Raw genomic sequence first — 25,105 nt, 5'->3', positions numbered from 1 at the left:
AAGTTTTTGCAGAAAAATAAAAACATTAGAATTTTGACATCAGATAAAGGTAATAAAACGGTCGCAATGGAAGCAGCAGATTATAACAATAAAATGAAATGTATTTTAAATGACTTGACAACATACAGAATCCAAAGACAAGATTCGACATCGCGATTACAAACCAAAAACAACACTTTAGTCGAAAAACTCTTTAGAACGGAAATTATCACAAAAGCGGAGAAAAAGAAACTTAGCACAAACACGGCATTGCCCCCTAGAATATATGGTCTCCCTAAGATACATAAGGAAGGAATACCACTGAGACCAATTTGTTCTGCTGTCGGATCACCTGCGTATGGATTATGCAAATATATTGCAGAAATATTGAAAAACACAACGGCGGCTTCAGTATATAACGTAAAATACATTAGAGTTTAAAGAACGAGTAAACGACACAAACATATCTGACAATGAAAAGTTAATTTCCTTTGACGTGGTTTCATTATTTCCCAGTATACCGATACAACTAGCACTTGACGTAATACAAGAAAAATGGACAACGATAAAAGAATTTACGAAGATACCCAAACAATTATTTATGGAAATTGTTCAATTTTGTATTAAAGATAACAGATATTTTAAGTTTAATGACAATGTATATACGCAGTTAAAAGGACTGCCAATGGGATCACCTACCTCCCCAGTAATAGCGGATATAGTCATGGAAAAATTATTGGAAAAAACGATGGATAAATTGGAGCACAAACCAAGATTACTTACGAAGTATGTTGATGATTTATTTGCTATCGTAGAAGAAAATGAGGTTGAAAATGTACTTAACACATTGAACTCTTTCGACAAAAATATAAAATTTACAGTGGAACTCGAAAAGGACGGAAAATTGGCTTATTTAGATGCAATAGTAAATAGATTAAACAATAAATTAAAGTTAAAGTGGTATAGAAAACCAACATCATCGGGGAGAATTATTAATTATAATTCAAAGCATCCTAAATCAATGATATTAAATACAGCAATGGGCTGTATAAAGCGGATGTTACAGACTTCGGACCAAATTTACCACAATGAAATAAAGAAAGAAATATTTACAACTTTAAAGAACAACGATATTTCCAACATACACAATTAAAAAATTATTAAGTAGAGTAAACCATGCTATTAGTCAACAAAAACCACAAAAATCAGTCATTTTCAAATCTCTCACGTACGTACCTCAACTCTCCGAGCGCCTTGCAAAATCGGATTGTTACAATAAGGAAAAAATAAAAATTGCCCATAGACCGACTAATACTTTAAAATATTTATTTAATAATACAAAATCAAAAATACCACAAAACGAAAAAAGCAATGTTGTGTACCAAATTCCGTGTAAAGGAAGTGGCAGAGAGCCGTGCAAGAGTGTCTATGTAGGGACAACAAAATTGAAATTAAAATCCAGACTTTCACAACATAAATCGGATTTCAAATATTGTCATACAACTGATAACCCAAAAACAGCACTAATGGCCCACTGTTCATCGAGTGGGCATTCGCCTAATTTCGACGACGCGAAAATTCTCCAACAAGAACGAAATTACAATAAGAGATTTACATTGGAGATGTTACATATAGTAAACACACCGTCGAATATACGACTTAACTTTAAGAGTGATAGCTCCGACTGCGCGCATATATATAAGCACTTATTAACTAATAAACAGTACCAAACTCCGCGTCACAGACGCGGGCAGACGTGAAAATTAATGTATGTGAAAAATAATGTATTTTTATTATTATTTTTTAATTAATTAATTTTTTATTATTTTCTTACGTTTGAAGTTTGATAATTTGTGTTTTATTTATGTTCATCAACAGTTTTACCCTGAGGACGGTTACCGTGGAGTAACCGAAATATATTGGTTAGAAAAGAAAAACACTTGTGTTTTATTTTTACGAAAGTTGACCTAAAGCCAGCCTAACAACAAAGTTTAGTTACATAAAGGTCGCCAAATAATTTTATTTATACAGACGGAAGGCACGCCGTTAGCATACAACAACAAACATGGGATATGCAACAATCAAAAACCATTATGAAAGCTCAAAATCAACAATTAACAAACTTCAAACTACATCTAAAAAATTGGTAAAAATAAAATCTAGTATTAAGTTTCTTTTACAATGTAGAAAGTCAAAAATCATTCCCAATTTTATAAAAAATTCAACCCATTGCTATAAGTTATTTGTATCTGATTGCGACAAAAATATCGACATAGATAGAATGTTACAGAGACACACTCAATATTATCTAACAAAAATATTAAGTTTACTCATTAAACACAAACACAATATATTAAGACGAGCAAATAAACAAATGGAAGAAGCAACAACAACACTTAAGGAACAATTGGGCGACGAAGATTTAAAGCAATTTATACAGAACGAGAATAATGTGGCTAACAAACTAACAACAAAGCTAAAGAAGAAACAAACTACAAAATTTGAGAGACTGCGAACCAAACGAAATATGATCTTCACTCACAACAATAAACAAGAAGATTGGTTTATAAACAATACAAATGTCCAGTTCCCGAAAGAAGTGAAAGAATTGTTGGCGAAGGGACCGAAATTCGGAGTACCTGTGGAAAACAAAACGTTTCCTCTTTTTCAATATTTAGCTGATGGAGAGGATTTGGTTCAGACACTTGAAAACAAAGAGCAAATAGAAGAGGCGCGGACAAAGCTCTCTCTACTTATAAAAAGCCACTCAACAAGAAACAAAAAAAGTGCAATAGATAGTGCAATATCTGATACAGTGGCACAAACAAGAAAGTTTTTGCAGAAAAATAAAAACATTAGAATTTTGACATCAGATAAAGGTAATAAAACGGTCGCAATGGAAGCAGAAGATTATAACAATAAAATGAAATGTATTTTAAATGACTTGACAACATACAGAATCCAAAGACAAGATCCGACATCGCGATTACAAACCAAAAACAACACTTTAGTCGAAAAACTCTTTAGAACGGAAATTATCACAAAAGCGGAGAAAAAGAAACTTAGCACAAACACGGCATTGCCCCCTAGAATATATGGTCTCCCTAAGATACATAAGGAAGGAATACCACTGAGACCAATTTGTTCTGCTGTCGGATCACCTGCGTATGGATTATGCAAATATATTGCAGAAATATTGAAAAACACAACGGCGGCTTCAGTATATAACGTAAAAAACACATTAGAGTTTAAAGAACGAGTAAACGACACAAACATATCTGACAATGAAAAGTTAATTTCCTTTGACGTGGTTTCATTATTTCCCAGTATACCGATACAACTAGCACTTGACGTAATACAAGAAAAATGGACAACGATAAAAGAATTTACGAAGATACCCAAACAATTATTTATGGAAATTGTTCAATTTTGTATTAAAGATAACAGATATTTTAAGTTTAATGACAATGTATATACGCAGTTAAAAGGACTGCCAATGGGATCACCTACCTCCCCAGTAATAGCGGATATAGTCATGGAAAAATTATTGGAAAAAACGATGGATAAATTGGAGCACAAACCAAGATTACTTACGAAGTATGTTGATGATTTATTTGCTATCGTAGAAGAAAATGAGGTTGAAAATGTACTTAACACATTGAACTCTTTCGACAAAAATATAAAATTTACAGTGGAACTCGAAAAGGACGGAAAATTGGCTTATTTAGATGCAATAGTAAATAGATTAAACAATAAATTAAAGTTAAAATGGTATAGAAAACCAACATCATCGGGGAGAATTATTAATTATAATTCAAAGCATCCTAAATCAATGATATTAAATACAGCAATGGGCTGTATAAAGCGGATGTTACAGACTTCGGACCAAATTTACCACAATGAAATAAAGAAAGAAATATTTACAACTTTAAAGAACAACGATTTTCCAACATACACAATTAAAAAATTATTAAGTAGAGTAAACCATGCTATTAGTCAACAAAAACCACAAAAGTCAGTCATTTTCAAATCTCTCACGTACGTACCTCAACTCTCCGAGCGCCTTGCAAAATCGGATTGTTACAATAAGGAAAAAATAAAAATTGCCCATAGACCGACTAATACTTTAAAATATTTATTTAATAATACAAAATCAAAAATACCACAAAACGAAAAAAGCAATGTTGTGTACCAAATTCCGTGTAAAGGAAGTGGCAGAGAGCCGTGCAAGAGTGTCTATGTAGGCACAACAAAATTGAAATTAAAATCCAGACTTTCACAACATAAATCGGATTTCAAATATTGTCATACAACTGATAACCCAAAAACAGCACTAATGGCCCACTGTTCATCGAGTGGGCATTCGCCTAATTTCGACGACGCGAAAATTCTCCAACAAGAACGAAATTACAATAAGAGATTTACATTGGAGATGTTACATATAGTAAACACACCGTCGAATATACGACTTAACTTTAAGAGTGATAGCTCCGACTGCGCGCATATATATAAGCACTTATTAACTAATAAACAGTACCAAACTCCGCGTCACACAGGGCAGACGTGAAAATTAATGTATGTGAAAAATAATGTATTTTTATTATTATTTTTTAATTAATTAATTTTTTATTATTTTCTTACGTTTGAAGTTTGTTAATTTGTGTTTTATTTATGTTCATCAACAGTTTTACCCTGAGGACGGTTACCGTGGAGTAACCGAAATATATTGGTTAGAAAAGAAAAACACTTGTGTTTTATTTTTACGAAAGTTGACCTAAAGCCAGCCTAACAACAAAGTTTAGTTACATAAAGGTCGCCAAATAATTTTATTTATACAGACGGAAGGCACGCCGTTAGCATACAACAACAAACATGGGATATGCAACAATCAAAAACCATTATGAAAGCTCAAAATCAACAATTAACAAATTTCAAACTACATCTAAAAAATTGGTAAAAATAAAATCTAGTATTAAGTTTATTTTACAATGTAGAAAGTCAAAAATCATTCCCAATTTTATAAAAAATTCAACCCATTGCTATAAGTTATTTGTATCTGATTGCGACAAAAATATCGACATAGATAGAATGTTACAGAGACACACTCAATATTATCTAACAAAAATATTAAGTTTACTCATTAAACACAAACACAATATATTAAGACGAGCAAATAAACAAATGGAAGAAGCAACAACAACACTTAAGGAACAATTGGGCGACGAAGATTTAAAGCAATTTATACAGAACGAGAATAATGTGGCTAACAAACTAACAACAAAGCTAAAGAAGAAACAAACTACAAAATTTGAGAGACTGCGAACCAAACGAAATATGATCTTCACTCACAACAATAAACAAGAAGATTGGTTTATAAACAATACAAATGTCCAGTTCCCGAAAGAAGTGAAAGAATTGTTGGCGAAGGGACCGAAATTCGGAGTACCTGTGGAAAACAAAACGTTTCCTCTTTTTCAATATATAGCTGATGGAGAGGATTTGGTTCAGACACTTGAAAACAAAGAGCAAATAGAAGAGGCGCGGACAAAGCTCTCTCTACTTATAAAAAGCCACTCAACAAGAAACAAAAAAAGTGCAATAGATAGTGCAATATCTGATACAGTGGCACAAACAAGAAAGTTTTTGCAGAAAAATAAAAACATTAGAATTTTGACATCAGATAAAGGTAATAAAACGGTCGCAATGGAAGCAGAAGATTATAACAATAAAATGAAATGTATTTTAAATGACTTGACAACATACAGAATCCAAAGACAAGATCCGACATCGCGATTACAAACCAAAAACAACACTTTAGTCGAAAAACTCTTTAGAACGGAAATTATCACAAAAGCGGAGAAAAAGAAACTTAGCACAAACACGGCATTGCCCCCTAGAATATATGGTCTCCCTAAGATACATAAGGAAGGAACACCACTGAGACCAATTTGTTCTGCTGTCGGATTACCTGCGTATGGATTATGCAAATATATTGCAGAAATATTGAAAAACACAACGGCGGCTTCAGTATATAACGTAAAAAACACATTAGAGTTTAAAGAACGAGTAAACGACACAAACATATCTGACAATGAAAAGTTAATTTCCTTTGACGTGGTTTCATTTTTTCCCAGTATACCGATACAACTAGCACTTGACGTAATACAAGAAAAATGGACAACGATAAAAGAATTTACGAAGATACCCAAACAATTATTTATGGAAATTGTTCAATTTTGTATTAAAGATAACAGATATTTTAAGTTTAATGACAATGTATATACGCAGTTAAAAGGACTGCCAATGGGATCACCTACCTCCCCAGTAATAGCGGATATAGTCATGGAAAAATTATTGGAAAAAACGATGGATAAATTGGAGCACAAACCAAGATTACTTACGAAGTATGTTGATGATTTATTTGCTATCGTAGAAGAATACGAAGATACCCAAACAATTATTTATGGAAATTGTTCAATTTTGTATTAAAGATAACAGATATTTTAAGTTTAATGACAATGTATATACGCAGTTAAAAGGACTGCCAATGGGATCACCTACCTCCCCAGTAATAGCGGATATAGTCATGGAAAAATTATTGGAAAAAACGATGGATAAATTGGAGCACAAACCAAGATTACTTACGAAGTATGTTGATGATTTATTTGCTATCGTAGAAGAAAATGAGGTTGAAAATGTACTTAACACATTGAACTCTTTCGACAAAAATATAAAATTTACAGTGGAACTCGAAAAGGACGGAAAATTGGCTTATTTAGATGCAATAGTAAATAGATTAAACAATAAATTAAAGTTAAAGTGGTATAGAAAACCAACATCATCGGGGAGAATTATTAATTATAATTCAAAGCATCCTAAATCAATGATATTAAATACAGCAATGGGCTGTATAAAGCGGATGTTACAGACTTCGGACCAAATTTACCACAATGAAATAAAGAAAGAAATATTTACAACTTTAAAGAACAACGATTTTCCAACATACACAATTAAAAAATTATTAAGTAGAGTAAACCATGCTATTAGTCAACAAAAACCACAAATGTCAGTCATTTTCAAATCTCTCACGTACGTACCTCAACTCTCCGAGCGCCTTGCAAAATCGGATTGTTACAATAAGGAAAAAATAAAAATTGCCCATAGACCGACTAATACTTTAAAATATTTATTTAATAATACAAAATCAAAAATACCACAAAACGAAAAAAGCAATGTTGTGTACCAAATTCCGTGTAAAGGAAGTGGCAGAGAGCCGTGCAAGAGTGTCTATGTAGGCACAACAAAATTGAAATTAAAATCCAGACTTTCACAACATAAATCGGATTTCAAATATTGTCATACAACTGATAACCCAAAAACAGCACTAATGGCCCACTGTTCATCGAGTGGGCATTCGCCTAATTTCGACGACGCGAAAATTCTCCAACAAGAACGAAATTACAATAAGAGATTTACATTGGAGATGTTACATATAGTAAACACACCGTCGAATATACGACTTAACTTTAAGAGTGATAGCTCCGACTGCGCGCATATATATAAGCACTTATTAACTAATAAACAGTACCAAACTCCGCGTCACACAGGGCAGACGTGAAAATTAATGTATGTGAAAAATAATGTATTTTTATTATTATTTTTTAATTAATTAATTTTTTATTATTTTCTTACGTTTGAAGTTTGTTAATTTGTGTTTTATTTATGTTCATCAACAGTTTTACCCTGAGGACGGTTACCGTGGAGTAACCGAAATATATTGGTTAGAAAAGAAAAACACTTGTGTTTTATTTTTACGAAAGTTGACCTAAAGCCAGCCTAACAACAAAGTTTAGTTACATAAAGGTCGCCAAATAATTTTATTTATACAGACGGAAGGCACGCCGTTAGCATACAACAACAAACATGGGATATGCAACAATCAAAAACCATTATGAAAGCTCAAAATCAACAATTAACAAATTTCAAACTACATCTAAAAAATTGGTAAAAATAAAATCTAGTATTAAGTTTATTTTACAATGTAGAAAGTCAAAAATCATTCCCAATTTTATAAAAAATTCAACCCATTGCTATAAGTTATTTGTATCTGATTGCGACAAAAATATCGACATAGATAGAATGTTACAGAGACACACTCAATATTATCTAACAAAAATATTAAGTTTACTCATTAAACACAAACACAATATATTAAGACGAGCAAATAAACAAATGGAAGAAGCAACAACAACACTTAAGGAACAATTGGGCGACGAAGATTTAAAGCAATTTATACAGAACGAGAATAATGTGGCTAACAAACTAACAACAAAGCTAAAGAAGAAACAAACTACAAAATTTGAGAGACTGCGAACCAAACGAAATATGATCTTCACTCACAACAATAAACAAGAAGATTGGTTTATAAACAATACAAATGTCCAGTTCCCGAAAGAAGTGAAAGAATTGTTGGCGAAGGGACCGAAATTCGGAGTACCTGTGGAAAACAAAACGTTTCCTCTTTTTCAATATATAGCTGATGGAGAGGATTTGGTTCAGACACTTGAAAACAAAGAGCAAATAGAAGAGGCGCGGACAAAGCTCTCTCTACTTATAAAAAGCCACTCAACAAGAAACAAAAAAAGTGCAATAGATAGTGCAATATCTGATACAGTGGCACAAACAAGAAAGTTTTTGCAGAAAAATAAAAACATTAGAATTTTGACATCAGATAAAGGTAATAAAACGGTCGCAATGGAAGCAGAAGATTATAACAATAAAATGAAATGTATTTTAAATGACTTGACAACATACAGAATCCAAAGACAAGATCCGACATCGCGATTACAAACCAAAAACAACACTTTAGTCGAAAAACTCTTTAGAACGGAAATTATCACAAAAGCGGAGAAAAAGAAACTTAGCACAAACACGGCATTGCCCCCTAGAATATATGGTCTCCCTAAGATACATAAGGAAGGAATACCACTGAGACCAATTTGTTCTGCTGTCGGATCACCTGCGTATGGATTATGCAAATATATTGCAGAAATATTGAAAAACACAACGGCGGCTTCAGTATATAACGTAAAAAACACATTAGAGTTTAAAGAACGAGTAAACGACACAAACATATCTGACAATGAAAAGTTAATTTCCTTTGACGTGGTTTCATTTTTTCCCAGTATACCGATACAACTAGCACTTGACGTAATACAAGAAAAATGGACAACGATAAAAGAATTTACGAAGATACCCAAACAATTATTTATGGAAATTGTTCAATTTTGTATTAAAGATAACAGATATTTTAAGTTTAATGACAATGTATATACGCAGTTAAAAGGACTGCCAATGGGATCACCTACCTCCCCAGTAATAGCGGATATAGTCATGGAAAAATTATTGGAAAAAACGATGGATAAATTGGAGCACAAACCAAGATTACTTACGAAGTATGTTGATGATTTATTTGCTATCGTAGAAGAAAATGAGGTTGAAAATGTACTTAACACATTGAACTCTTTCGACAAAAATATAAAATTTACAGTGGAACTCGAAAAGGACGGAAAATTGGCTTATTTAGATGCAATAGTAAATAGATTAAACAATAAATTAAAGTTAAAGTGGTATAGAAAACCAACATCATCGGGGAGAATTATTAATTATAATTCAAAGCATCCTAAATCAATGATATTAAATACAGCAATGGGCTGTATAAAGCGGATGTTACAGACTTCGGACCAAATTTACCACAATGAAATAAAGAAAGAAATATTTACAACTTTAAAGAACAACGATTTTCCAACATACACAATTAAAAAATTATTAAGTAGAGTAAACCATGCTATTAGTCAACAAAAACCACAAATGTCAGTCATTTTCAAATCTCTCACGTACGTACCTCAACTCTCCGAGCGCCTTGCAAAATCGGATTGTTACAATAAGGAAAAAATAAAAATTGCCCATAGACCGACTAATACTTTAAAATATTTATTTAATAATACAAAATCAAAAATACCACAAAACGAAAAAAGCAATGTTGTGTACCAAATTCCGTGTAAAGGAAGTGGCAGAGAGCCGTGCAAGAGTGTCTATGTAGGCACAACAAAATTGAAATTAAAATCCAGACTTTCACAACATAAATCGGATTTCAAATATTGTCATACAACTGATAACCCAAAAACAGCACTAATGGCCCACTGTTCATCGAGTGGGCATTCGCCTAATTTCAACGACGCGAAAAATCTCCAACAAGAACGAAATTACAATAAGAGATTTACATTGGAGATGTTACAGTGGAGTAACCGAAATATATTGGTTAGAAAAGAAAAACACTTGTGTTTTATTTTTACGAAAGTTGACCTAAAGCCAGCCTAACAACAAAGTTTAGTTACATAAAGGTCGCCAAATAATTTTATTTATACAGACGGAAGGCACGCCGTTAGCATACAACAACAAACATGGGATATGCAACAATCAAAAACCATTATGAAAGCTCAAAATCAACAATTAACAAATTTCAAACTACATCTAAAAAATTGGTAAAAATAAAATCTAGTATTAAGTTTCTTTTACAATGTAGAAAGTCAAAAATCATTCCCAATTTTATAAAAAATTCAACCCATTGCTATAAGTTATTTGTATCTGATTGCGACAAAAATATCGACATAGATAGAATGTTACAGAGACACACTCAATATTATCTAACAAAAATATTAAGTTTACTCATTAAACACAAACACAATATATTAAGACGAGCAAATAAACAAATGGAAGAAGCAACAACAACACTTAAGGAACAATTGGGCGACGAAGATTTAAAGCAATTTATACAGAACGAGAATAATGTGGCTAACAAACTAACAACAAAGCTAAAGAAGAAACAAACTACAAAATTTGAGAGACTGCGAACCAAACGAAATATGATCTTCACTCACAACAATAAACAAGAAGATTGGTTTATAAACAATACAAATGTCCAGTTCCCGAAAGAAGTGAAAGAATTGTTGGCGAAGGGACCGAAATTCGGAGTACCTGTGGAAAACAAAACGTTTCCTCTTTTTCAATATATAGCTGATGGAGAGGATTTGGTTCAGACACTTGAAAACAAAGAGCAAATAGAAGAGGCGCGGACAAAGCTCTCTCTACTTATAAAAAGCCACTCAACAAGAAACAAAAAAAGTGCAATAGATAGTGCAATATCTGATACAGTGGCACAAACAAGAAAGTTTTTGCAGAAAAATAAAAACATTAGAATTTTGACATCAGATAAAGGTAATAAAACGGTCGCAATGGAAGCAGCAGATTATAACAATAAAATGAAATGTATTTTAAATGACTTGACAACATACAGAATCCAAAGACAAGATTCGACATCGCGATTACAAACCAAAAACAACACTTTAGTCGAAAAACTCTTTAGAACGGAAATTATCACAAAAGCGGAGAAAAAGAAACTTAGCACAAACACGGCATTGCCCCCTAGAATATATGGTCTCCCTAAGATACATAAGGAAGGAATACCACTGAGACCAATTTGTTCTGCTGTCGGATCACCTGCGTATGGATTATGCAAATATATTGCAGAAATATTGAAAAACACAACGGCGGCTTCAGTATATAACGTAAAATACATTAGAGTTTAAAGAACGAGTAAACGACACAAACATATCTGACAATGAAAAGTTAATTTCCTTTGACGTGGTTTCATTATTTCCCAGTATACCGATACAACTAGCACTTGACGTAATACAAGAAAAATGGACAACGATAAAAGAATTTACGAAGATACCCAAACAATTATTTATGGAAATTGTTCAATTTTGTATTAAAGATAACAGATATTTTAAGTTTAATGACAATGTATATACGCAGTTAAAAGGACTGCCAATGGGATCACCTACCTCCCCAGTAATAGCGGATATAGTCATGGAAAAATTATTGGAAAAAACGATGGATAAATTGGAGCACAAACCAAGATTACTTACGAAGTATGTTGATGATTTATTTGCTATCGTAGAAGAAAATGAGGTTGAAAATGTACTTAACACATTGAACTCTTTCGACAAAAATATAAAATTTACAGTGGAACTCGAAAAGGACGGAAAATTGGCTTATTTAGATGCAATAGTAAATAGATTAAACAATAAATTAAAGTTAAAGTGGTATAGAAAACCAACATCATCGGGGAGAATTATTAATTATAATTCAAAGCATCCTAAATCAATGATATTAAATACAGCAATGGGCTGTATAAAGCGGATGTTACAGACTTCGGACCAAATTTACCACAATGAAATAAAGAAAGAAATATTTACAACTTTAAAGAACAACGATATTTCCAACATACACAATTAAAAAATTATTAAGTAGAGTAAACCATGCTATTAGTCAACAAAAACCACAAAAATCAGTCATTTTCAAATCTCTCACGTACGTACCTCAACTCTCCGAGCGCCTTGCAAAATCGGATTGTTACAATAAGGAAAAAATAAAAATTGCCCTTAGACCGACTAATACTTTAAAATATTTATTTAATAATACAAAATCAAAAATACCACAAAACGAAAAAAGCAATGTTGTGTACCAAATTCCGTGTAAAGGAAGTGGCAGAGAGCCGGGCAAGAGTGTCTATGTAGGGACAACAAAATTGAAATTAAAATCCAGACTTTCACAACATAAATCGGATTTCAAATATTGTCATACAACTGATAACCCAAAAACAGCACTAATGGCCCACTGTTCATCGAGTGGGCATTCGCCTAATTTCGACGACGCGAAAATTCTCCAACAAGAACGAAATTACAATAAGAGATTTACATTGGAGATGTTACATATAGTAAACACACCGTCGAATATACGACTTAACTTTAAGAGTGATAGCTCCGACTGCGCGCATATATATAAGCACTTATTAACTAATAAACAGTACCAAACTCCGCGTCACAGACGCGGGCAGACGTGAAAATTAATGTATGTGAAAAATAATGTATTTTTATTATTATTTTTTAATTAATTAATTTTTTATTATTTTCTTACGTTTGAAGTTTGATAATTTGTGTTTTATTTATGTTCATCAACAGTTTTACCCTGAGGACGGTTACCGTGGAGTAACCGAAATATATTGGTTAGAAAAGAAAAACACTTGTGTTTTATTTTTACGAAAGTTGACCTAAAGCCAGCCTAACAACAAAGTTTAGTTACATAAAGGTCGCCAAATAATTTTATTTATACAGACGGAAGGCACGCCGTTAGCATACAACAACAAACATGGGATATGCAACAATCAAAAACCATTATGAAAGCTCAAAATCAACAATTAACAAACTTCAAACTACATCTAAAAAATTGGTAAAAATAAAATCTAGTATTAAGTTTCTTTTACAATGTAGAAAGTCAAAAATCATTCCCAATTTTATAAAAAATTCAACCCATTGCTATAAGTTATTTGTATCTGATTGCGACAAAAATATCGACATAGATAGAATGTTACAGAGACACACTCAATATTATCTAACAAAAATATTAAGTTTACTCATTAAACACAAACACAATATATTAAGACGAGCAAATAAACAAATGGAAGAAGCAACAACAACACTTAAGGAACAATTGGGCGACGAAGATTTAAAGCAATTTATACAGAACGAGAATAATGTGGCTAACAAACTAACAACAAAGCTAAAGAAGAAACAAACTACAAAATTTGAGAGACTGCGAACCAAACGAAATATGATCTTCACTCACAACAATAAACAAGAAGATTGGTTTATAAACAATACAAATGTCCAGTTCCCGAAAGAAGTGAAAGAATTGTTGGCGAAGGGACCGAAATTCGGAGTACCTGTGGAAAACAAAACGTTTCCTCTTTTTCAATATTTAGCTGATGGAGAGGATTTGGTTCAGACACTTGAAAACAAAGAGCAAATAGAAGAGGCGCGGACAAAGCTCTCTCTACTTATAAAAAGCCACTCAACAAGAAACAAAAAAAGTGCAATAGATAGTGCAATATCTGATACAGTGGCACAAACAAGAAAGTTTTTGCAGAAAAATAAAAACATTAGAATTTTGACATCAGATAAAGGTAATAAAACGGTCGCAATGGAAGCAGAAGATTATAACAATAAAATGAAATGTATTTTAAATGACTTGACAACATACAGAATCCAAAGACAAGATCCGACATCGCGATTACAAACCAAAAACAACACTTTAGTCGAAAAACTCTTTAGAACGGAAATTATCACAAAAGCGGAGAAAAAGAAACTTAGCACAAACACGGCATTGCCCCCTAGAATATATGGTCTCCCTAAGATACATAAGGAAGGAATACCACTGAGACCAATTTGTTCTGCTGTCGGATCACCTGCGTATGGATTATGCAAATATATTGCAGAAATATTGAAAAACACAACGGCGGCTTCAGTATATAACGTAAAAAACACATTAGAGTTTAAAGAACGAGTAAACGACACAAACATATCTGACAATGAAAAGTTAATTTCCTTTGACGTGGTTTCATTATTTCCCAGTATACCGATACAACTAGCACTTGACGTAATACAAGAAAAATGGACAACGATAAAAGAATTTACGAAGATACCCAAACAATTATTTATGGAAATTGTTCAATTTTGTATTAAAGATAACAGATATTTTAAGTTTAATGACAATGTATATACGCAGTTAAAAGGACTGCCAATGGGATCACCTACCTCCCCAGTAATAGCGGATATAGTCATGGAAAAATTATTGGAAAAAACGATGGATAAATTGGAGCACAAACCAAGATTACTTACGAAGTATGTTGATGATTTATTTGCTATCGTAGAAGAAAATGAGGTTGAAAATGTACTTAACACATTGAACTCTTTCGACAAAAATATAAAATTTACAGTGGAACTCGAAAAGGACGGAAAATTGGCTTATTTAGATGCAATAGTAAATAGATTAAACAATAAATTAAAGTTAAAATGGTATAGAAAACCAACATCATCGGGGAGAATTATTAATTATAATTCAAAGCATCCTAAATCAATGATATTAAATACAGCAATGGGCTGTATAAAGCGGATGTTACAGACTTCGGACCAAATTTACCACAATGAAATAAAGAAAGAAATATTTACAACTTTAAAGAACAACGATTTTCCAACATACACAATTAAAAAATTATTAAGTAGAGTAAACCATGCTATTAGTCAACAAAAACCACAAAAGTCAGTCATTTTCAAATCTCTCACGTACGTACCTCAACTCTCCGAGCGCCTTGCAAAATCGGATTGTTACAATAAGGAAAAAATAAAAATTGCCCATAGACCGACTAATACTTTAAAATATTTATTTAATAATACAAAATCAAAAATACCACAAAACGAAAAAAGCAATGTTGTGTACCAAATTCCGTGTAAAGGAAGTGGCAGAGAGCCGTGCAAGAGTGTCTATGTAGGCACAACAAAATTGAAATTAAAATCCAGACTTTCACAACATAAATCGGATTTCAAATATTGTCATACAACTGATAACCCAAAAACAGCACTAATGGCCCACTGTTCATCGAGTGGGCATTCGCCTAATTTCGACGACGCGAAAATTCTCCAACAAGAACGAAATTACAATAAGAGATTTACATTGGAGATGTTACATATAGTAAACACACCGTCGAATATACGACTTAACTTTAAGAGTGATAGCTCCGACTGCGCGCATATATATAAGCACTTATTAACTAATAAACAGTACCAAACTCCGCGTCACACAGGGCAGACGTGAAAATTAATGTATGTGAAAAATAATGTATTTTTATTATTATTTTTTAATTAATTAATTTTTTATTATTTTCTTACGTTTGAAGTTTGTTAATTTGTGTTTTATTTATGTTCATCAACAGTTTTACCCTGAGGACGGTTACCGTGGAGTAACCGAAATATATTGGTTAGAAAAGAAAAACACTTGTGTTTTATTTTTACGAAAGTTGACCTAAAGCCAGCCTAACAACAAAGTTTAGTTACATAAAGGTCGCCAAATAATTTTATTTATACAGACGGAAGGCACGCCGTTAGCATACAACAACAAACATGGGATATGCAACAATCAAAAACCATTATGAAAGCTCAAAATCAACAATTAACAAATTTCAAACTACATCTAAAAAATTGGTAAAAATAAAATCTAGTATTAAGTTTATTTTACAATGTAGAAAGTCAAAAATCATTCCCAATTTTATAAAAAATTCAACCCATTGCTATAAGTTATTTGTATCTGATTGCGACAAAAATATCGACATAGATAGAATGTTACAGAGACACACTCAATATTATCTAACAAAAATATTAAGTTTACTCATTAAACACAAACACAATATATTAAGACGAGCAAATAAACAAATGGAAGAAGCAACAACAACACTTAAGGAACAATTGGGCGACGAAGATTTAAAGCAATTTATACAGAACGAGAATAATGTGGCTAACAAACTAACAACAAAGCTAAAGAAGAAACAAACTACAAAATTTGAGAGACTGCGAACCAAACGAAATATGATCTTCACTCACAACAATAAACAAGAAGATTGGTTTATAAACAATACAAATGTCCAGTTCCCGAAAGAAGTGAAAGAATTGTTGGCGAAGGGACCGAAATTCGGAGTACCTGTGGAAAACAAAACGTTTCCTCTTTTTCAATATATAGCTGATGGAGAGGATTTGGTTCAGACACTTGAAAACAAAGAGCAAATAGAAGAGGCGCGGACAAAGCTCTCTCTACTTATAAAAAGCCACTCAACAAGAAACAAAAAAAGTGCAATAGATAGTGCAATATCTGATACAGTGGCACAAACAAGAAAGTTTTTGCAGAAAAATAAAAACATTAGAATTTTGACATCAGATAAAGGTAATAAAACGGTCGCAATGGAAGCAGAAGATTATAACAATAAAATGAAATGTATTTTAAATGACTTGACAACATACAGAATCCAAAGACAAGATCCGACATCGCGATTACAAACCAAAAACAACACTTTAGTCGAAAAACTCTTTAGAACGGAAATTATCACAAAAGCGGAGAAAAAGAAACTTAGCACAAACACGGCATTGCCCCCTAGAATATATGGTCTCCCTAAGATACATAAGGAAGGAATACCACTGAGACCAATTTGTTCTGCTGTCGGATTACCTGCGTATGGATTATGCAAATATATTGCAGAAATATTGAAAAACACAACGGCGGCTTCAGTATATAACGTAAAAAACACATTAGAGTTTAAAGAACGAGTAAACGACACAAACATATCTGACAATGAAAAGTTAATTTCCTTTGACGTGGTTTCATTTTTTCCCAGTATACCGATACAACTAGCACTTGACGTAATACAAGAAAAATGGACAACGATAAAAGAATTTACGAAGATACCCAAACAATTATTTATGGAAATTGTTCAATTTTGTATTAAAGATAACAGATATTTTAAGTTTAATGACAATGTATATACGCAGTTAAAAGGACTGCCAATGGGATCACCTACCTCCCCAGTAATAGCGGATATAGTCATGGAAAAATTATTGGAAAAAACGATGGATAAATTGGAGCACAAACCAAGATTACTTACGAAGTATGTTGATGATTTATTTGCTATCGTAGAAGAATACGAAGATACCCAAACAATTATTTATGGAAATTGTTCAATTTTGTATTAAAGATAACAGATATTTTAAGTTTAATGACAATGTATATACGCAGTTAAAAGGACTGCCAATGGGATCACCTACCTCCCCAGTAATAGCGGATATAGTCATGGAAAAATTATTGGAAAAAACGATGGATAAATTGGAGCACAAACCAAGATTACTTACGAAGTATGTTGATGATTTATTTGCTATCGTAGAAGAAAATGAGGTTGAAAATGTACTTAACACATTGAACTCTTTCGACAAAAATATAAAATTTACAGTGGAACTCGAAAAGGACGGAAAATTGGCTTATTTAGATGCAATAGTAAATAGATTAAACAATAAATTAAAGTTAAAGTGGTATAGAAAACCAACATCATCGGGGAGAATTATTAATTATAATTCAAAGCATCCTAAATCAATGATATTAAATACAGCAATGGGCTGTATAAAGCGGATGTTACAGACTTCGGACCAAATTTACCACAATGAAATAAAGAAAGAAATATTTACAACTTTAAAGAACAACGATTTTCCAACATACACAATTAAAAAATTATTAAGTAGAGTAAACCATGCTATTAGTCAACAAAAACCACAAATGTCAGTCATTTTCAAATCTCTCACGTACGTACCTCAACTCTCCGAGCGCCTTGCAAAATCGGATTGTTACAATAAGGAAAAAATAAAAATTGCCCATAGACCGACTAATACTTTAAAATATTTATTTAATAATACAAAATCAAAAATACCACAAAACGAAAAAAGCAATGTTGTGTACCAAATTCCGTGTAAAGGAAGTGGCAGAGAGCCGTGCAAGAGTGTCTATGTAGGCACAACAAAATTGAAATTAAAATCCAGACTTTCACAACATAAATCGGATTTCAAATATTGTCATACAACTGATAACCCAAAAACAGCACTAATGGCCCACTGTTCATCGAGTGGGCATTCGCCTAATTTCGACGACGCGAAAATTCTCCAACAAGAACGAAATTACAATAAGAGATTTACATTGGAGATGTTACATATAGTAAACACACCGTCGAATATACGACTTAACTTTAAGAGTGATAGCTCCGACTGCGCGCATATATATAAGCACTTATTAACTAATAAACAGTACCAAACTCCGCGTCACACAGGGCAGACGTGAAAATTAATGTATGTGAAAAATAATGTATTTTTATTATTATTTTTTAATTAATTAATTTTTTATTATTTTCTTACGTTTGAAGTTTGTTAATTTGTGTTTTATTTATGTTCATCAACAGTTTTACCCTGAGGACGGTTACCGTGGAGTAACCGAAATATATTGGTTAGAAAAGAAAAACACTTGTGTTTTATTTTTACGAAAGTTGACCTAAAGCCAGCCTAACAACAAAGTTTAGTTACATAAAGGTCGCCAAATAATTTTATTTATACAGACGGAAGGCACGCCGTTAGCATACAACAACAAACATGGGATATGCAACAATCAAAAACCATTATGAAAGCTCAAAATCAACAATTAACAAATTTCAAACTACATCTAAAAAATTGGTAAAAATAAAATCTAGTATTAAGTTTCTTTTACAATGTAGAAAGTCAAAAATCATTCCCAATTTTATAAAAAATTCAACCCATTGCTATAAGTTATTTGTATCTGATTGCGACAAAAATATCGACATAGATAGAATGTTACAGAGACACACTCAATATTATCTAACAAAAATATTAAGTTTACTCATTAAACACAAACACAATATATTAAGACGAGCAAATAAACAAATGGAAGAAGCAACAACAACACTTAAGGAACAATTGGGCGACGAAGATTTAAAGCAATTTATACAGAACGAGAATAATGTGGCTAACAAACTAACAACAAAGCTAAAGAAGAAACAAACTACAAAATTTGAGAGACTGCGAACCAAACGAAATATGATCTTCACTCACAACAATAAACAAGAAGATTGGTTTATAAACAATACAAATGTCCAGTTCCCGAAAGAAGTGAAAGAATTGTTGGCGAAGGGACCGAAATTCGGAGTACCTGTGGAAAACAAAACGTTTCCTCTTTTTCAATATATAGCTGATGGAGAGGATTTGGTTCAGACACTTGAAAACAAAGAGCAAATAGAAGAGGCGCGGACAAAGCTCTCTCTACTTATAAAAAGCCACTCAACAAGAAACAAAAAAAGTGCAATAGATAGTGCAATATCTGATACAGTGGCACAAACAAGAAAGTTTTTGCAGAAAAATAAAAACATTAGAATTTTGACATCAGATAAAGGTAATAAAACGGTCGCAATGGAAGCAGAAGATTATAACAATAAAATGAAATGTATTTTAAATGACTTGACAACATACAGAATCCAAAGACAAGATCCGACATCGCGATTACAAACCAAAAACAACACTTTAGTCGAAAAACTCTTTAGAACGGAAATTATCACAAAAGCGGAGAAAAAGAAACTTAGCACAAACACGGCATTGCCCCCTAGAATATATGGTCTCCCTAAGATACATAAGGAAGGAATACCACTGAGACCAATTTGTTCTGCTGTCGGATCACCTGCGTATGGATTATGCAAATATATTGCAGAAATATTGAAAAACACAACGGCGGCTTCAGTATATAACGTAAAAAACACATTAGAGTTTAAAGAACGAGTAAACGACACAAACATATCTGACAATGAAAAGTTAATTTCCTTTGACGTGGTTTCATTTTTTCCCAGTATACCGATACAACTAGCACTTGACGTAATACAAGAAAAATGGACAACGATAAAAGAATTTACGAAGATACCCAAACAATTATTTATGGAAATTGTTCAATTTTGTATTAAAGATAACAGATATTTTAAGTTTAATGACAATGTATATACGCAGTTAAAAGGACTGCCAATGGGATCACCTACCTCCCCAGTAATAGCGGATATAGTCATGGAAAAATTATTGGAAAAAACGATGGATAAATTGGAGCACAAACCAAGATTACTTACGAAGTATGTTGATGATTTATTTGCTATCGTAGAAGAAAATGAGGTTGAAAATGTACTTAACACATTGAACTCTTTCGACAAAAATATAAAATTTACAGTGGAACTCGAAAAGGACGGAAAATTGGCTTATTTAGATGCAATAGTAAATAGATTAAACAATAAATTAAAGTTAAAGTGGTATAGAAAACCAACATCATCGGGGAGAATTATTAATTATAATTCAAAGCATCCTAAATCAATGATATTAAATACAGCAATGGGCTGTATAAAGCGGATGTTACAGACTTCGGACCAAATTTACCACAATGAAATAAAGAAAGAAATATTTACAACTTTAAAGAACAACGATTTTCCAACATACACAATTAAAAAATTATTAAGTAGAGTAAACCATGCTATTAGTCAACAAAAACCACAAATGTCAGTCATTTTCAAATCTCTCACGTACGTACCTCAACTCTCCGAGCGCCTTGCAAAATCGGATTGTTACAATAAGGAAAAAATAAAAATTGCCCATAGACCGACTAATACTTTAAAATATTTATTTAATAATACAAAATCAAAAATACCACAAAACGAAAAAAGCAATGTTGTGTACCAAATTCCGTGTAAAGGAAGTGGCAGAGAGCCGTGCAAGAGTGTCTATGTAGGCACAACAAAATTGAAATTAAAATCCAGACTTTCACAACATAAATCGGATTTCAAATATTGTCATACAACTGATAACCCAAAAACAGCACTAATGGCCCACTGTTCATCGAGTGGGCATTCGCCTAATTTCGACGACGCGAAAAATCTCCAACAAGAACGAAATTACAATAAGAGATTTACATTGGAGATGTTACATATAGTAAACACACCGTCGAATATACGACTTAACTTTAAGAGTGATAGCTCCGACTGCGCGCATATATATAAGCACTTATTAACTAATAAACAGTACCAAACTCCGCGTCACACAGGGCAGACGTGAAAATTAATGTATGTGAAAAATAATGTATTTTTATTATTATTTTTTAATTAATTAATTTTTTATTATTTTCTTACGTTTGAAGTTTGTTAATTTGTGTTTTATTTATGTTCATCAACAGTTTTACCCTGAGGACGGTTACCGTGGAGTAACCGAAATATATTGGTTAGAAAAGAAAAACACTTGTGTTTTATTTTTACGAAAGTTGACCTAAAGCCAGCCTAACAACAAAGTTTAGTTACATAAAGGTCGCCAAATAATTTTATTTATACAGACGGAAGGCACGCCGTTAGCATACAACAACAAACATGGGATATGCAACAATCAAAAACCATTATGAAAGCTCAAAATCAACAATTAACAAATTTCAAACTACATCTAAAAAATTGGTAAAAATAAAATCTAGTATTAAGTTTCTTTTACAATGTAGAAAGTCAAAAATCATTCCCAATTTTATAAAAAATTCAACCCATTGCTATAAGTTATTTGTATCTGATTGCGACAAAAATATCGACATAGATAGAATGTTACAGAGACACACTCAATATTATCTAACAAAAATATTAAGTTTACTCATTAAACACAAACACAATATATTAAGACGAGCAAATAAACAAATGGAAGAAGCAACAACAACACTTAAGGAACAATTGGGCGACGAAGATTTAAAGCAATTTATACAGAACGAGAATAATGTGGCTAACAAACTAACAACAAAGCTAAAGAAGAAACAAACTACAAAATTTGAGAGACTGCGAACCAAACGAAATATGATCTTCACTCACAACAATAAACAAGAAGATTGGTTTATAAACAATACAAATGTCCAGTTCCCGAAAGAAGTGAAAGAATTGTTGGCGAAGGGACCGAAATTCGGAGTACCTGTGGAAAACAAAACGTTTCCTCTTTTTCAATATATAGCTGATGGAGAGGATTTGGTTCAGACACTTGAAAACAAAGAGCAAATAGAAGAGGCGCGGACAAAGCTCTCTCTACTTATAAAAAGCCACTCAACAAGAAACAAAAAAAGTGCAATAGATAGTGCAATATCTGATACAGTGGCACAAACAAGAAAGTTTTTGCAGAAAAATAAAAACATTAGAATTTTGACATCAGATAAAGGTAATAAAACGGTCGCAATGGAAGCAGCAGATTATAACAATAAAATGAAATGTATTTTAAATGACTTGACAACATACAGAATCCAAAGACAAGATTCGACATCGCGATTACAAACCAAAAACAACACTTTAGTCGAAAAACTCTTTAGAACGGAAATTATCACAAAAGCGGAGAAAAAGAAACTTAGCACAAACACGGCATTGCCCCCTAGAATATATGGTCTCCCTAAGATACATAAGGAAGGAATACCACTGAGACCAATTTGTTCTGCTGTCGGATCACCTGCGTATGGATTATGCAAATATATTGCAGAAATATTGAAAAACACAACGGCGGCTTCAGTATATAACGTAAAATACATTAGAGTTTAAAGAACGAGTAAACGACACAAACATATCTGACAATGAAAAGTTAATTTCCTTTGACGTGGTTTCATTATTTCCCAGTATACCGATACAACTAGCACTTGACGTAATACAAGAAAAATGGACAACGATAAAAGAATTTACGAAGATACCCAAACAATTATTTATGGAAATTGTTCAATTTTGTATTAAAGATAACAGATATTTTAAGTTTAATGACAATGTATATACGCAGTTAAAAGGACTGCCAATGGGATCACCTACCTCCCCAGTAATAGCGGATATAGTCATGGAAAAATTATTGGAAAAAACGATGGATAAATTGGAGCACAAACCAAGATTACTTACGAAGTATGTTGATGATTTATTTGCTATCGTAGAAGAAAATGAGGTTGAAAATGTACTTAACACATTGAACTCTTTCGACAAAAATATAAAATTTACAGTGGAACTCGAAAAGGACGGAAAATTGGCTTATTTAGATGCAATAGTAAATAGATTAAACAATAAATTAAAGTTAAAGTGGTATAGAAAACCAACATCATCGGGGAGAATTATTAATTATAATTCAAAGCATCCTAAATCAATGATATTAAATACAGCAATGGGCTGTATAAAGCGGATGTTACAGACTTCGGACCAAATTTACCACAATGAAATAAAGAAAGAAATATTTACAACTTTAAAGAACAACGATATTTCCAACATACACAATTAAAAAATTATTAAGTAGAGTAAACCATGCTATTAGTCAACAAAAACCACAAAAATCAGTCATTTTCAAATCTCTCACGTACGTACCTCAACTCTCCGAGCGCCTTGCAAAATCGGATTGTTACAATAAGGAAAAAATAAAAATTGCCCATAGACCGACTAATACTTTAAAATATTTATTTAATAATACAAAATCAAAAATACCACAAAACGAAAAAAGCAATGTTGTGTACCAAATTCCGTGTAAAGGAAGTGGCAGAGAGCCGTGCAAGAGTGTCTATGTAGGGACAACAAAATTGAAATTAAAATCCAGACTTTCACAACATAAATCGGATTTCAAATATTGTCATACAACTGATAACCCAAAAACAGCACTAATGGCCCACTGTTCATCGAGTGGGCATTCGCCTAATTTCGACGACGCGAAAATTCTCCAACAAGAACGAAATTACAATAAGAGATTTACATTGGAGATGTTACATATAGTAAACACACCGTCGAATATACGACTTAACTTTAAGAGTGATAGCTCCGACTGCGCGCATATATATAAGCACTTATTAACTAATAAACAGTACCAAACTCCGCGTCACAGACGCGGGCAGACGTGAAAATTAATGTATGTGAAAAATAATGTATTTTTATTATTATTTTTTAATTAATTAATTTTTATTATTTTCTTACGTTTGAAGTTTGATAATTTGTGTTTTATTTATGTTCATCAACAGTTTTACCCTGAGGACGGTTACCGTGGAGTAACCGAAATATATTGGTTAGAAAAGAAAAACACTTGTGTTTTATTTTTACGAAAGTTGACCTAAAGCCAGCCTAACAACAAAGTTTAGTTACATAAAGGTCGCCAAATAATTTTATTTATACAGACGGAAGGCACGCCGTTAGCATACAACAACAAACATGGGATATGCAACAATCAAAAACCATTATGAAAGCTCAAAATCAACAATTAACAAACTTCAAACTACATCTAAAAAATTGGTAAAAATAAAATCTAGTATTAAGTTTCTTTTACAATGTAGAAAGTCAAAAATCATTCCCAATTTTATAAAAAATTCAACCCATTGCTATAAGTTATTTGTATCTGATTGCGACAAAAATATCGACATAGATAGAATGTTACAGAGACACACTCAATATTATCTAACAAAAATATTAAGTTTACTCATTAAACACAAACACAATATATTAAGACGAGCAAATAAACAAATGGAAGAAGCAACAACAACACTTAAGGAACAATTGGGCGACGAAGATTTAAAGCAATTTATACAGAACGAG

The 25,105-nt window shown here is 32.3% G+C and overlaps 3 protein-coding genes and 2 long non-coding RNA genes across 7 annotated transcripts in view; 4 read left to right on the top strand and 1 right to left on the bottom strand.

Annotated features, from left to right (window-relative positions):
• Tis11 (Tis11 zinc finger protein) overlaps positions 1-25,105 on the bottom strand; it is a 292,416-nt gene that overhangs the window by 65,718 nt on the left and 201,593 nt on the right. The window lies entirely within an intron of this gene.
• Positions 3,760-8,798, top strand: LOC137250109 (uncharacterized). The gene is made up of 3 exons (XR_010952726.1): positions 3,760-4,932; positions 7,716-7,983; positions 8,077-8,798. It is a non-coding gene; the product is annotated as an uncharacterized lncRNA (long non-coding RNA).
• On the top strand, positions 4,972-7,664 carry LOC137247700 (uncharacterized; the record flags this gene model as incomplete). Its single annotated transcript, XM_067778665.1, has 2 exons — positions 4,972-6,387; positions 6,629-7,664. Coding segments are annotated over 2 exons (2,385 nt in total), but the record flags the coding sequence as incomplete, so codon positions are not given.
• LOC137250107 (uncharacterized) lies at positions 14,967-22,596 on the top strand. Its single transcript, XR_010952724.1, has 4 exons — positions 14,967-16,139; positions 18,923-19,190; positions 21,730-21,997; positions 22,091-22,596. It is a non-coding gene; the product is annotated as an uncharacterized lncRNA (long non-coding RNA).
• On the top strand, positions 16,179-18,871 carry LOC137247698 (uncharacterized; the record flags this gene model as incomplete). The annotated part of the gene is made up of 2 exons (XM_067778659.1): positions 16,179-17,594; positions 17,836-18,871. Coding segments are annotated over 2 exons (2,385 nt in total), but the record flags the coding sequence as incomplete, so codon positions are not given.

Source organism: Eurosta solidaginis, chromosome 4, assembly GCF_040869045.1.
Source record: "Eurosta solidaginis isolate ZX-2024a chromosome 4, ASM4086904v1, whole genome shotgun sequence".
In the NCBI taxonomy this organism is placed as follows: domain Eukaryota; kingdom Metazoa; phylum Arthropoda; class Insecta; order Diptera; family Tephritidae; genus Eurosta; species Eurosta solidaginis.
Note: the sequence above shows the minus strand (reverse complement) of the source record. Positions and strands in the feature narration are given on the sequence as shown.